Raw genomic sequence first — 15,616 nt, 5'->3', positions numbered from 1 at the left:
GCGAAGCTCGAAGGGCTTCTTATAAGATTTGATTAAATACCAACCAACTTTATCCCGGTGAACTTTTTACATTACTGTTTAGTTCTTTACGTTTGAAAAAAAGCAAGTCATTCAAAATTACTAAAATTACTGGGTTTTTTTATTTTTACAATATTCCAAACAGTGAGTGCGTGCGGTAATCATTGTGAAGTCTTGAAAAAGTTCACACAGAATTGAACATGTTCGGTATTCTATAGGTTCATCTAAGGGGACACAATATTTGCAAATGTATACATTTAGAAATAAACAGCTATTTAAAAAGTTCCATACATGCCTTTTCAAAAGGTTTGATCACGTACAAACCGAGTTCATATTCTGATGAATCTTTTAACATTGCTGTTTATTAAGGTCTTCTGTTTCCTGCGGAAGACCTTATAGTGATTGAATTTGGTTTTTTCTTTCCCTCTTAATTTTCGCCTTTTTTGACGGCAGAATTTGTCAGGGATGGCTTAACAGATTTTCCCGAATTTAAGGAAAAATAGAGAAAAATAATATCCCGAGGAGATTTTTTTTATTTTAACATAAAATATTTCTGGTCATATGTTGCATGTCCCGCGACATAATGCTTGTCACTTTGAGATCTCAGAAACAATTGACACTTGCATATCCAAACTTTTTGGGATGATAGACCTGAAGTTGTATATGGGTTTCAACTATTTTGTTTTCTTGATCGTTAATTTTGGTCCTCACCGAAAGTACTTCAAAAATTATTTTTTTGCGTATTTTTTTTTTCTAGTAAAATTGTAAAAAGTTCATGAATAAATTAGTACAAATCTTTACATATATTTTCTATGCAATGTAAAATAAACCCAAAAATCTCCTTCCGGTGAGTTATCTCAATTATCTCAAGCAGCTCTTTTAAACAAATTTTGTACCCACGAGATCTCAGAAACTGTCAGTGATCAAAACACGAAACTTGACTTTGCAAAATCTCAAACACTGTTCAAACTTGAACGACCAAACTTTATGGTATGATAGACCTATGTATTTACATGTGTTTACATTTTTTGTTTGATTCGTTGCATTTTCCGGTAGTCACTGGATATACTTTTAAAAAATTCTATTTTCTCTTTATTTCACATGAAAGGAATAAATCAGTATAAAATTATATATAATGCAACTTGATCAATGTAAATAAGCAAACAATTTCTACTTTCAGTGAGATTTCTGTTTTACAAATTTTGTACATTAGAGAGGTTAAGCATTTGAATGTGTACATGTACGAGTTCGTGTAACTGGGGGAATACCCTAATTTCATGTGTATTACGTCAGAATTTTAGCATACCGCGTAATTCTACAAGTTGTGCAATACATGTATCAAAAGTACACGGAGATGAATCCTTCTAGCATTTTAAAATAGAAATACATACTTTTATATCAAATGTTGTTTTGTGTAAATTGAGGACGACTGTGCTTTTGGTTTCATCAAATTTATAGAATAATTTCATAAATTATGAGAGTAAACTGAACATGTTAACAATGTAAAATCTAATAATTTTACACGTTCGCTTACACGTACATTTATTTAACTTACCCCAAATGTTGGTACGTGTACGTGTTAACATACTGTAGCTCCACACGTACCCGTAGACGTACACGTATATTTACATTCTACTGTGTTTTTCCATTAAATTCCGTGATGTTTAAATGCCTCTAAATGCAACAAGGAGTCAAAGGTCAAATTGACGAGTTTTATTATGACGTCACAAACGTTGAACGCCGGAAACTGCAACATCACAAGCGAAAATCAAAATTCACGCTTGTGGCTGTTACTATGGCTCTTCCATTAATATTAACTTACCCTTAGGATAAGATAGGAATTTTAAGGTATGAATCACATTTGCAGACAAGGCAAGAAGTTAAAAAAATGTAAATATAAGCATTGAATCACGCGCGTTATTCAATGTGTATGCACACACCGCTGCAGTTATGAGAGTGTATACTTCAAAAAATCATGATTCAATGCTATATTAAATGCTTTACCTCTCTACTATAAATGATTAAGAAACGGATCTTTTTAGGTAATCGGCATTTGATTAAAGAAGTGTTTGAGTGGGATCGGAAGCAAATTGAAAGGGGGGGGGGGGGCTGGACTAAATCTTGACAAGCAAATTTTAAAAAAAAATAATTTCAAAAATCTGACCTGCCAAAAAAAATCTAAAATCATTAAATTCTTAATCCGGGGGGGGGGGGGGATATCACTATTTGTATTTCAATCTTTTTTATGTAAATTTAGGAAAAAATATGTTTGCTGTGAAAAAAGTAGGAGCTGGCCCCTCCTTGATGCTATGTTTTTTATAGTTAGGTCTATTTTGCAAATATAGCCCCCCGGTTCCGACGCCTATGTGTTTAACGGGTTTCATTTTGTTGACCATCACTTCCGGTCCTTATCGTAGGGGCTCAAACTAATCATGTTTTTAACAAATTTAACTGTTTTTCTTGGCTTTTCTATTGAGCCTGATAAACAGAGATTTACATTAAGCAAATGTACACAAAAATACCGGCTTTTATTTTTATTGAGTACTTCCATTTGTCCCTTTCGGTTCCCTTGACAAGAAACATTTTCTCAACGAGATTTCGGAATTTAAAAAAACAATTTTTGAAGACATGAACAACCAAACTTTGTAGAAATGTTTGTGGAAATGGTTAATTTGTTTTGTTAGAATCGGCTAAACTTCCAGTCATAACAAAAAGTACTTCAAAATTTTTATTTATTTTTAATTTTTGTTGTTTTACATGGAAATAATGTCTGGAAATTTCATTTACTTAAGTTGAAAACGGAAGACCTTATTGTGATTTCTTTCTTCTTTCTTTTTATTTGCTTTCCTTTTTTGTCGGCAGAAATTCCCAGAGATGACTGGATAGATTTTCCTGAAATTTTCAGGGATAATGGAGACAAATAATATCTGGAGGCTTTTTTCATATTTTCAAAATTTATTTTCGATCGTCCGTTTCCTGTCCCGCAACAAAAAGCTTGTCACCTCGATATCTCATAAATGATAAGAACTTGAACATCCACTCTTTGTGGTATGAAAAACCTATACTCGTAAATATGTTTAAGCTATTTTGTTTTGTTCGTCATTACTTCCGGTCGTCACTGGAAGTATTCATTTAAAAATTATTTTTTAACATATTTAATTTATCTTGCATAAAATAAATATATTGGTATAAATCTTTACATATGACATCTAAACTTCGACAGTTTTAGTTAGCTTTATAAAAAGAAATGTAAAAGAGGAAAATATATTAAAAAAAATACTAACTTTAAGCGTTCATAGAGCACTTCCGTTTGTTTGTTTCCTACCCCCCCCCCCTTCACAAAAAAAAATCTTGCCTCAACGGGGTATTAAAACGGCATTGACTTGAAAAACCAAACTTTGAATGATAGACCTTTGTACGATCATGTGTTTACACTTTTTTGTTTAATCCAGTGTAGATTCCGGTCGTCACAGGAGGCAATCTTTTTTAAAAATATTTTTAGAATATTTAGCATGGAAGTAACATTTCGGTAATAGAAATACAATAGGTCATCTACACGTGGTTAATAAAACACAGAAAATCTACTCCCGGTGAGACATCTCATATATCTCAGTTAGCTTTCTTTTATACAAATTTTGTACACGCAAGATTGCAAAAGCTGTAAAAGATCAATACATAAATCTTATAAAAAGAATAGATGTATGATCAAAGATGTGTTTAACGGGTTTCATTTTGTCTTCTGTCACTTCCAGTTCTCGTCGGAAGCGTTCAAGCAAATGGAGTTTTTAATAAGTTTAGATTTTTTTCTTTTAATATGTATCACTTAAGCATTGAATCATTATTTTTTGAAAGATAACTGCAGCGGTTATGCATACATATTGAGTAACGTGCGTTCCGCTGCAGTTATGAGAATATATCTTTCAAAAAAAAAATGATTCAATGCTTATATTAACATTTTTTAACTCCTTGTCTTGTCTGCAAATGTGATTTATACCTGAAACAGTCCTATTTATTCCTAAGGGTAAGTTCATATAAATGGAATAGCCACTGTAACAGTCAGAAGCGTGAACTTTGATTTTCGCTTGTGACGTTGCGTTTTACAGCGTTCAACGTTTGTGACGTCATAATAAAACTCGTGATTTAAATTTAGTATCCTGTGTGTGTTACAGCGTTAAAGCTGCAGTAGCTTTCCACACTTTTTACATGCAAAAAATATGTAGAATGTAAAAACAGGTAACTCTCGATAGTTCGACGTCCATGGGACCAGTAAAAACTTCGATGTATCAAGAGTTCGAATTTTCAAGAGTTCGGAATTTTCCGGGTTAACCGACGAGCCTAAGGTAAATGTACTAAAAATGCTCATTTCTAATTTCTTTAATTACTTTCGTTGTCCGTTTCCGGTCCATAGAAGAAAAAAAACTTTTCCCAACGAGATCTCAAAACCCTCAAAAACTTGAAAAAAACCTAACTTTGAGGAAAGACAGAACAATTGGTAAAGAAATGTTTCTTATGTTCTGTGTTATCCGGCGTATTATCCGGTGGTCAGAGGTAGTGCTCAAAAAATGACTTTTTGGGGTGTTTTGTTTTTCATAGTAATATTTACTGGAAAATTTCTTCACGGAATATATTATATACATTTTCTTTTTACAAGAGAAATTCAATTTGTTTTCAGATAAGTATATGAGAAGTGAAAGTCCTTTTTTGTTGCTATAGCAACAAGAGTCTAGCTTCTGTTATGTTTTCCTATGCGAAGGAATAATGTCTTAAAATGAAATTGATACATGTATATCAGAACGGAAGACCTTTTCGTTGCTTTTGCAACAAGAATCTAGTTACTCATATTTACCTTTGAGGCATGCAGGCAAATCGTTCAAAATCATTCATAGCGGTGTTTTAATAAAATCACGTTAACAATATTGCAATCGTCAAATGTTAAGCATTTGCAATAATCATTGTGACATTATGAAAACGTTCACACAGAATTGTGTGAAACCCCTTACCGAAAACCATCTTTAAACAACTAATTGCCGTGTAAAGAATAAATTACATCTCGGTAATCGATGGATATTCTGCTTCCTGGATAGATTACAAGTCATATTGTTGGAAATAAATGTAAAAAGCTTCATAGTTTATGACGCTTCATGGTCCATAAAATTAAATTTTGGTGTACCATTTCGCCTTAATAAAAATTAATGAATTTAAATTCATATATAGGGCACAAAGACAAACTTGTTCATTTTTGTATGTATGTGTGTGTTTGACAAGACTTACATGCACATGTAAAGTACATGTGTGTGTGTGTGTGTGTGTGTGTGTGTGTGTGTGTGTGTGTGTGTGTATATATATATATATATATATATATATATATATATATATATATATATATATATATATAAAGCACAGAAAAATTCACCTTTAGTTTCTAGTTTCCCTTCGCCAGAGGGGTGGAGGTGGAGCTCCAAACAAAAAGGTGAATTTCCCTGTGCTTTATCGAACGAATTTAATAAACTAGTTTATTTGTGAAATGAAATGTTTAAAATATCACCATGTTTTAATCATGAATAAGACTAACTAATAAAATCACTTTTATAGAGTGCGCTGGTCATACGTTTGGTCAGAATTGTTCAAAGCCGTGTGGACATTGCCTTAATAATGAACAGTGCCATCATGTTGACGGCAATTGTACAAATGGATGTGATCTGGGATTTTATGGAATCAATTGTGCGCATGGTAAGAGAGACATAATAGAATGATTTTATGCAAGATCATATAATAATCCTTTTTTGTTCATAGCTAATGTATTGGACTGAATTTACAGGTTAATATGAATTTGAACTTTTATGAATATAAAAAATCATTACATCACAAAATAAATGTGATAATTAAAACGGTATGCGATATAATGTATTAAATTTGCTGTTCAAATTCCCAATAAATTTTGAAAAGATCGACGACTTGTTTTATTCAGTAAACGCATAATTTTGACCTTTTCTTGATGTAGAATGTCCCTGGGGACGGTACGGTTATAACTGTAACGAGACATGCCCATACCCTTGTGAGTCAAATTTCACATGTAACTCACGCACAGGAAACTGCACTCGGGTAAATACATTTCATTTAAAAATTGCACAATATTAACAACAACAAAGCATTCCTTACACTCTGATTAATACTCTGACCTTTTGCATGAAATCAAAAAAGGAGGTCATACAATTAACTCTGACGAAGCGTAAGTACATGTATAGCTATTTAAAAAATCGGTAAAAGGATAGATATGCTTTATATAAACATTCCATTCCCAAATTACTATTTTAAATTTCATTGCTGGATGAAACGGGTAAGAAAAAGATGGACAACGCTCATGATGTTTGTAAGATCTGAATATTGTCTGTACAGGTACAACCTCTCAGTGATACAGACACGCCGCCGACAAACACCGCTCCGATCATTGCTGGGGCTGTAGCGGCGCTGGTCATCGTCATCGCTGTCATTGTTTCCATCATTGTATTTAAGAGGTACATATGCTGCTTGTTGTTTCGACTGCTTTATTTTGTCAATTCTAACGTAAGTCATATAACAAAAGTTTCTAAGTAGGTCAATAAGAAATTGCAAAATAAATGATTGTTTTATTATTTTGAAATTCTCTATAACAATCAGTGTTTAAATATTAACTAAATGCAGATTGAGAACTAGCGCACCAAAGAAAGATCAATCAAAACAAAGAAGGAGAGACAAATCGGAAATGAAAGAGAACTTGTATTGTGAGTTGATTTGTGTATGGAATAGACTAAATTATGTTTGTTCAAGTGTTTGATTAGAACTCGAAAACATTTCATATTAGTTTATATTTTTAACATTGGCTTGCATAAATATATCAAATGTAAATGTAAATATAAAACGTAAAGAAATTAATTTCATGTCCTTTATGCCAGTTTGTAGAAATAAAAAGGAACTTTTGTTCTTCTTATATATTACTTGACCTTTTAAGTGAACAACGATGCCGCGAAGCAAGGCTTTACCAACATTTATGAGAACACAGAACCAAAAGATAAGCCAGCTGCAAAACGCACCACAACACCAAAAACCAATTCATCATCAACTGCGAAAAAATATGACGTCAAAGATGACGACGAGGACGAAGAAGGCATTGAGAATCCCTATGGTGATATGTATCTAAACGAAGAAACTATATTGGATATCCCAATTAGTGAACTCGAAAATGTCATCGCAGAAAAGAAGAAAAATGAAGAAGATGGTTTTAAAAGAGAATACGCGGTAGGCCATAGAATGATTTTGACTAAATTTAAATTGAATCATAAGCATCGTAAAAATTTGGTATACACGATATGTGTGAAATTTGGATGAACTGAATGACATGTTTTTAAACTGATTACAATTTATTGGAAATAATTTACATGATATATTCAAAATGTCAATTATCACACAAGTTTACATTCATGTGATTACAGTGAAATAAGTTTCTTTTATTAAACAGATGTTGCCTCACGGAGAACAGTATCAATGTAATGCTGGGAAATCCCCGAATAATCTGGCAAAGAACAGATTTAGAACAACATTCCCGTGTATGTTATGAAATATTCATTTTTAATGTTATCTTATATCGAATATACATGTACATGATTATTAAGTGATGGATAATAATTTTTTTTAATCTTAAAATATATATAACCAGACAAAAATCAGAAAAAAATTCATTTGGGTAATAATTCTCGTACACCCCGAAAACAACAAGTTGTTTATTATCAATAATATGAATACCAATATACTGCTTTACAAATGATAATGTTTTTTATTGACTCTGAATCAAGAAAACAAAAATATACATATATCATGTTATAATTTTGTTCCTTTTAATCATAATTTTATGTTTGAAGAAATCTTGAGAGCGTGTAAAAAGGACCTGAGGGATTTAAATTCGATGCAAAATTCAATGGCATAAATATGAAATTTTGAATGGTTATTCCCGAATTAATGATAGTTAATAACCAGATGAAAAACGCATTTTATAGAATTGATTTTCTTTAGTAACTGTATAATAAATACGTAAATTTGATGTTTATGAAACATCATTAAATAATTATTTTATTATGAACTTTACGAAGCTGTTTAAATGCAAAGAAAAGTTTTTGCATTTCTTGTCTTGTTGTAGACGATCACTCTAGAGTGGTTCTGAGAGGGAACGGTGAGGCGTCTTCTGACTATATCAACGCTAACTTCATCAGTGTGAGTATCAATGAAGTTAAACAAACCAATGTTATAAAACTGTGTTTCTTATCTGTGAAAGATGTTTAATCAATATGTCATTAAAACATTTAAGTTAAACAAACCAATGTTATAAAAATATGTTTCTTATCTGTGAAAGATGTTTAATCAATTAAAACATTTAATTATTGATACAAATTTTGGTACGTTATATAATTGCATTTTGAGAATTGAAAACAAACATAAAGTATAATTTGACCATTTATCATAAAGATGAATTAACTATTGTTTTAATTTTTTTTAGAGTACTGATACAGAAAACCAGTATATTGCATCGCAAGGTAAAAATTATAGTAATCCAAAATCGATTGTTAAATAGGGAACGGATTTTATTGCAAAGCTAGCAATATTTTGATTTCGTCAACAGACAATAGTTCTGTTGACAATAAAGTTTTTTAAAGGAAATTGGAGAAAATAATTGTGCAATTTCCTAATCACGCCACTTAAAAAAGATTTTTGTCCCAATAGCAAGTAATGCCTCTTGAATTTTTTTTTTTGGTAAGGTCCTAAACAGAACACGTTAAACGACTTCTGGACGATGATTTGGCAAGAAAATGTCTCACAAATTGTAATGCTTACAAATTTAAAAGAGGGCGTCAAGGTTGGTGGATGAAAACATTTTTTTTAATTTAAAGAATTAAGAATCTGAAACTGCGTTAATTTAAAATTGTTCTCAATCAACATCAGATTAAATGTACCCAATACTGGCCAGAGGAAATGAAGGCTAGACTTTATGGAAACATTGTCATCAAGAATGTTGAGGAAAAACAATACGCATTCTACATCATCCGAAAACTAACGGTTTCCCTTAAAGAGGTAACAGTTTTTAAATTATAATGATATTTAATATGCTTTATTGGAAAATCGTATATAATATGCTATTGGTTGTGTAACAACCTATTTGATTTTAAATGTGAAAAGTTTATGTGTTGTTGTGTTTAGCATTGTATTCTTTTTAAAGATTCTCGTCCGTTGCTATTCAAATTGTATGTCGATGTACTCTAAATTGTATTTCCTGAATGTTACAATAACTCCTTTTAACTAACAATTATGTTCTTCTCTCCGAGTCAACTTTTATGTATAAATTTGACAATGTTGGGTACAAGAGAGTTTTATCTATGCAAAAAAGTCAACATATAGTGTTATGTATTTAACTTAATATGTTTTTCATAATAATCGTCAGCAAAACAAGTCACGTGTTGTTACGCAATACCACTACACCACGTGGCCTGACCATGGTACCCCGGACCCTCTTTCATTGGTTGTTTTCCATAGCCACGTGATGAGAACAATGACCAATAGGAATAAATCCCCAATACTTGTACACTGCAGGTAAGATCATTAAGAATGATTTTTTTTTTAAAGGAACTTTATGTAGTAGTCACTTTGATGAAATAAAATAACCTGTTAATACAGACATTCTAAAGTGGTATATGATCTGATGAGTCGGACAAAAGGCATACTTGTTTCACGGAAAATGTTACTAGAGTCTTTTTAATCCTCTTTACAAATTGTAGCGCAGGGATAGGCCGTACAGGAACCTTCATTGGGCTGGATGCTCTATACAAGGCGGGTAAAGCGTCCGGTAAAATCAATGTAGCTGAGTACGTAAAGATCATGAGAGCAAACAGAATGAACATGGTCCAAACTTATGTAAGTCTGTCATGAAAATGTGAAACTTTACTGAATGGAGAGAAAATCGACTGCTCAATAAGTGAAGATAAAAATTTTCATTAAATTTATTTTAAAAAATAATTCTATTTTTAGGAGCAGTACATGACAATATTTTTGGCGCTACACGAGGAATTTAAAGCGGCTGTTGAGACACGGAGTCTGCCTGAGTTCACGGAGAGAGCCCAAAGTCTGGCTGGAGATCGCCCAGCCAATCAAACCGTCATCAGAAAGGAATTTGAAGTATTCATTTTCAAAGATATTCCTTTTTATTGTTTGTAGAAGCAGACTTTGAAGTTACATTATATAGTTTTTGTTGTTGTAGACTTGGTTTTGTGGTTATTTAGGAGCATGTGGCGTATTTCATGCATTGTAAAAGTAGTTTATTTATATTAATATTCTATAGAAATTGATGAAAACACGACCAGAGTACACTGGTACAGATTACAAGATGTCTAGACAGCATTTTGCAGACAAGAAAGGACATACTATACTACCATGTAAGCGATGATTAAATTTTAATTATACAATAAAAACGTTAATTACGAAGATTAAATCAGTTACATCTATTGTTGATTATTTTTGATCGATGAAAAAAATCTCTAAAAAAAAAGGGCATACATATAATCATAGAAAAAAATAATCATTTTTTCCCTAATTAGAAAGTACAATATAATGAAAATGTTGAAAAAACATTTCGTCGTAAAGAGAATAAAAGTCATTGTTGTAAGATACTGAACAAGTGAAATTAAATAATATTAATATCGATACATGTATTAATAAGGAACACAAATATTTTGGTAAAATTTGAAAGATTTACAAAAAGTGTTGGACAAAATCACAACGATAAACATTATTAAAATAACAAAAACAATTTACAAATAAATTTTGTTTCTCAAAAATGAAGTTTATTCAATAAAGTTAGATTGAAACAAATTTAATGGAAAGGGTTGCAAAACTTTGTTTAACAAATGACACAGTTTTTAAAATGGAAAGTACTGAAAACTAAAGATGGAATTGGACTCAAAGATTTGAAATATTTCAGCTAGTTCTTCGAAAAAAAAATTAATCTTTTACTGAAAAATGATTAATACATACTTTAAGTAAAATGAAATGAAAGATTATCAATATTCTACATTTTCAACTCTAAATCAGTATTGTAGAAAATTATATACATTATTTTTTATTTAAACTTAAGAAATTTTGATAATATTCAAGATAAACCAACACCCTATCAAAATTTTATAGATATTTCAGGTTGAGAGAAATTGGAAACTTTGAATTTAAATGAATTTTTCATAGCAATCATAAAATTTTGTTTAGATTTTTTTTTTTTTTTACCCTTTCAGATTAGTTTCTCTTTTGAAATATTTCTCTTCTAACAGTTTTCACTTTTCTTTTTCTTCCAGTGGACAAGTACAGTCTTTACCTTACGTCATCGGTCGCAAAACGAGGAAACTACATCAACGCAATCCATGTGTCTGTAAGTCTATGTAAATTGAGCAACATAAAAACAAACTATCAATATCATTAATTTTTACGATAAATTTCAAGACTTAATTTTTTAATTAATGTTTATTCTGTCAGTCCTACCAACAAAATAGGGCGTTTATAGTGACGCATTATCCGACACCAGAGGACGCTGTGGACTTCCTGCGCCTGCTCAATGATCATGAATCTGATACAGTCATATGTATGAATCCATTACATGAAATTCAATCGGTGCGTGCATCTCTCTCAAACAAAGAACATAAATAGAAATGGTGGTAAAAAGAAATAATTATGCTCATTGGAACATAATAAACCTAGTTTTTTATACTAAATTCTCTCTCTCTCTCTCTCTCTCTCTCTCTCTCTCTCTCTCTCTCTCTCTCTCTCTCTCTCTCTCTCTCTCTCTGTGTGTGCATGTTGGAATTTCTGACAGAAAAGAGAATATATTTGTTATTCTTGTTAACATCATATTATTCAGAAATAATCATAACTCAAATTTGTAATATCTAACAAAACAACTATTCAATACATATCCTTTATTTCCTTGTAGTCTAAGACATGGTTACCAGAAATAGCGTCCACCAAGGACGTGCCGCCGTTTGTTGTAGAACACGAGTCTGAGAGTGACACCGGGGTCAAGGTCACAACCGTCAACATCATACACGGGAAGGTAATGGTGCACACATGGTAGAACTAAAATATAGGAAAGATCTTATTTCTTTTTTAATTAAATACTGTTTATAATTCAAAACAATTCTGTATTTATTTTGAATTTAGAACTCTTTTGTATAAAGAAATATTGATGCATAAATACCGGTATACTAAATACTTTTCCTCTGTTATTTTTTAAGGAGGCTGGGTGGTCCACAAAAACCGTCAGATCTACCTTAGATTTTAAGATATGATTTGTTAAGCTATAAACTATTATTTAATAAAGAAAAAGCCATATTTTATTTTCTTTTTAGCTCACCTGAGCTGAAAGCTCAAGTGAGCTATTCTGATCACATTTTGTCTGTCGTCTGTCTGTCCGTCTGTCCGTCCGTCCGTCCGTAAACTTTTCACATTTTCAACATCTTCTCAAGAACTACTAGGCCAATTTCAACCAAACTTGGCATAAATCATCCTTAGGCAAAGGGGATTCAAGTTGTGAAAATTAAGGGCCATACCCGTTTTCAAGGGGAGATAATTAGAAATTAATGAAAAATTTCGAGAAATTTTCAAAAATCTTCTTCTCAAGAACCAGAAAGCCAGGAAAGCTGAAACTTGTGTGGAAGCATCCTCAGGTAGTGTAGATTCAAAGTTGTGAAATTCATGACCCCCGGGGGTAGGGTGGGGCCACAATGGGGGGTCGAAGTTTTACATAGGTATATATAGAGTAAATCTTTAAAAATCTTCTTCTCAGAAACTAAACAGCCAGGAAAGCTGAAACTTGTGTGGAAGCATCCTCAGGTAGTGTAGATTCAAAGTTGTGAAATTCATGACCCCCAGGGGTAGGGTGGGGCCACAATGGGGGGGTTCGAAGTTTTACATAGGTATATATAGAGTTAATCTTTAAAAATCATCTGCTCAGAAACTAAACAGCCAGGAAAGCTAAAACTTGTGTGGAAGCATCCTCAGGTAGTGTAGATTCAAAGTTGTGAAAATCATGATCCCTGGGGGTACGGTGAGGCCCAGTGGGAGGGTGTTAAAATTTTACATAGGAATATATAGAGTAAATTTAAAAATCTTCTTCTCAGAAACTAATCAGCCAGAAAAGTTGAAACTTGTGTGGAAGTATCCTCAGGTAGTGTAGATTCAAAGTTGTGAAAATCATGATCCTTAGGGGTAGTGTGAGGCCACATGGGGGGGGGGGGGGGGTGTTAAAGTTTTACATAGGAATATATAAAGTAAATCTTTAAAAATCTTCTTCTCAGAAACTAATCAGCAAGATGATTCTTTATCATTGTTAAAACTTTGGCTCCAGGACAATTCTTCGGCCTCACAAGAAGGTTCAGAGTTTGATGTAGCTAAATATCCCATATATAAACAATTGTAAAGGATCTTTTTGAGAACTGCAATACTCAACATGTGATATGACTATAGAATTGAAACAGGCAGCTATTTTTTCATTAGAATCTTTTTGTGTTACTGTATTGAGTTATTGCCCTTGATTTATTGATTCTTGATTATTTTAATTAATGCATCCACTGTTAACCAATTATTGTGATGATTATTTTTATACAATAATAAATATTCAATGTATATAAGTTGTTCTGCATAAGAAGTTTTGGGTAAGGCCAGATTATTTTGTTTATTTTTGATTTCCAATTTTTAGATACTATGAATTATTTTAGGTTGGCACATATATAGGGACAGTGTCTATTGCATTTCGATGAGCGACTGTTTGGGGTTAAACTTGAACAGGTATGGATAGATTGAATCTGTGAACATCCTTGCTCTATCTAATCTACGTGTTTTCTAACCTTTGATACAAAGTGTACGGTCATTCCTGCCCTGTATCGCATTAATACAAGTGTGCAGTCATATCTGCTTGTATTGGTGGTGGTAGCGGCGGAGCACTAATGTATGGTCATCCATGCTGGTGTTCAGGTCTTTCTAGCGCAAGTGTGCGGCACTCCCTGCTTGCGTTAGGTTGAGCTGTTGGTGCAAGTGTGCGGTCATCCCTGCTTGCGTAAACGTTGGTACCTGTTGAGTTGCGTAGGTGTGCGGTCATCCCTGCCTGCGTAACTTTGAGTCCCTATGTATGTGCAGGAGCGGTGATTAAAGTCTGCTCTTGTAAATATTGGCAGCAATCAGGGCTATCCGAGTTCCAAGGGGGAAAATGGAGTTTATTTATACAGGATCTACATGTATTATTGTACATTGTCCAGATTGTTTGTTTTATGACTCCATGTAGCTGACTTTATCATACCTATTGTTCCTCAGGTGAGCGATGTGGCCCATGGGCCTCTTGTTTTATCTTTTAAATTTGGGTATTTTCCTATAGTTTCATATAAAGCTCTTCTGCTAAAGGAGACCAATATAGTCTTAAAATGGTCGCGACAATCGAGCCCTCTTAACGTAATTCTTACTCTTAGACTTAGTCTTGTTTACCCTTTCTGTAGGAGACGTCTCATCCCGTGACAATTGTAGAGCCGACAGGACCACTGAAATCCAACGGGACGACCAAAGATACGTCGTGTCTCAGAAACTTGGTGTCATATGCTCTCAAACTTGGCGCAGACACCCCAATCACCATTGTCAGCAGGTGGGTTAACCCAGACTAACAAATAACGCTAGCTAACTATCGTCTTTAAAGCTTGAAACGAATCTTAAAGGTGGAAATAACCCAAAAATCCTTCCGCGACATTGAGTATGGTTGCATATACTAGTACATGTATCATGATTTGTAGTTATAATGTATGTACATGTAAAAGTTCTATTCCTTTTGTTAATTGTAAAATTTTAAGCTTCCATGTCACATGTGAATTTATGATTTAGACTGATTCTTTTCATGGAAACAGTTAAATGTAAATTTTTTCAGTGATTTGTTTCATTGTTCCTTCTTTAATACAGAGATGGTGCTTCACTATGCGGTGTTTTCTGTGCTGTGTTTAACTCCATACAACAAATCATTATGGATGACAACATTGACGTGTTTACAACAGTACGACAACTACAGACAAGGAGACCAGAGTTCTGTTCCACACAGGTATATACTAAAATATTCCTTTAAAGAGACGATGTTATGTTATGCATTTTTATATATGACCAAATATTTATAAATATTGTGTATTCTTTCTGTGAGTCTGCTGTCCGTCCAATTTCATTTACAAAGACAAGGTCGCCTTTTTCTGTAATGCAATATGCTTTCAAACATTACATACACAGTGTGCATTGGAAGATGGTCTATAGTGACTTTTAACCAATATCTATAAAAAAAAAATTGTCAAAGTGAAATAGCATAATTGTGTAAAATCCGTGGGTGAAGAATATTTTTCAGTACATGTGTTAAGTTGTTTAATTCAAGGCATCCATACATTACATATTAGTGTGCAGTGTCAAATCCTTTTGCAGAGCATATTAGTTTATCTTATGGAGGTCCAGTAGCGCTTACACTTTCCTCATAGAGTACCCATCGGTAGAGTGTGGACAATGACCTGGAACCATTTTG

At 32.8% G+C, this 15,616-nt stretch overlaps 1 protein-coding gene across 1 annotated transcript in view; it reads left to right on the top strand.

The window, feature by feature from the left end:
* LOC117688330 (receptor-type tyrosine-protein phosphatase alpha-like) overlaps positions 1 to 15,616 on the top strand; it is a 43,890-nt gene that overhangs the window by 25,497 nt on the left and 2,777 nt on the right. The window contains exons 9-27 of the mRNA XM_066068839.1: positions 5,611 to 5,748; positions 6,020 to 6,120; positions 6,415 to 6,533; positions 6,700 to 6,779; positions 7,007 to 7,293; positions 7,514 to 7,601; positions 8,189 to 8,262; positions 8,546 to 8,582; positions 8,805 to 8,902; positions 8,989 to 9,117; positions 9,485 to 9,633; positions 9,819 to 9,954; positions 10,069 to 10,215; positions 10,379 to 10,472; positions 11,382 to 11,455; positions 11,560 to 11,694; positions 12,014 to 12,133; positions 14,568 to 14,710; positions 15,019 to 15,154. Coding sequence (XP_065924911.1) covers positions 5,611 to 5,748; positions 6,020 to 6,120; positions 6,415 to 6,533; positions 6,700 to 6,779; positions 7,007 to 7,293; positions 7,514 to 7,601; positions 8,189 to 8,262; positions 8,546 to 8,582; positions 8,805 to 8,902; positions 8,989 to 9,117; positions 9,485 to 9,633; positions 9,819 to 9,954; positions 10,069 to 10,215; positions 10,379 to 10,472; positions 11,382 to 11,455; positions 11,560 to 11,694; positions 12,014 to 12,133; positions 14,568 to 14,710; positions 15,019 to 15,154 — 2,285 coding nt within the window. The remainder of the gene's footprint in view (positions 1 to 5,610; positions 5,749 to 6,019; positions 6,121 to 6,414; positions 6,534 to 6,699; positions 6,780 to 7,006; positions 7,294 to 7,513; positions 7,602 to 8,188; positions 8,263 to 8,545; positions 8,583 to 8,804; positions 8,903 to 8,988; positions 9,118 to 9,484; positions 9,634 to 9,818; positions 9,955 to 10,068; positions 10,216 to 10,378; positions 10,473 to 11,381; positions 11,456 to 11,559; positions 11,695 to 12,013; positions 12,134 to 14,567; positions 14,711 to 15,018; positions 15,155 to 15,616) is intronic.

Source organism: Magallana gigas, chromosome 1 (genome assembly GCF_963853765.1).
Source record: "Magallana gigas chromosome 1, xbMagGiga1.1, whole genome shotgun sequence".
Lineage (NCBI taxonomy): Eukaryota > Metazoa > Mollusca > Bivalvia > Ostreida > Ostreidae > Magallana > Magallana gigas.
This window is presented reverse-complemented; position numbering and strand designations above follow the sequence as displayed.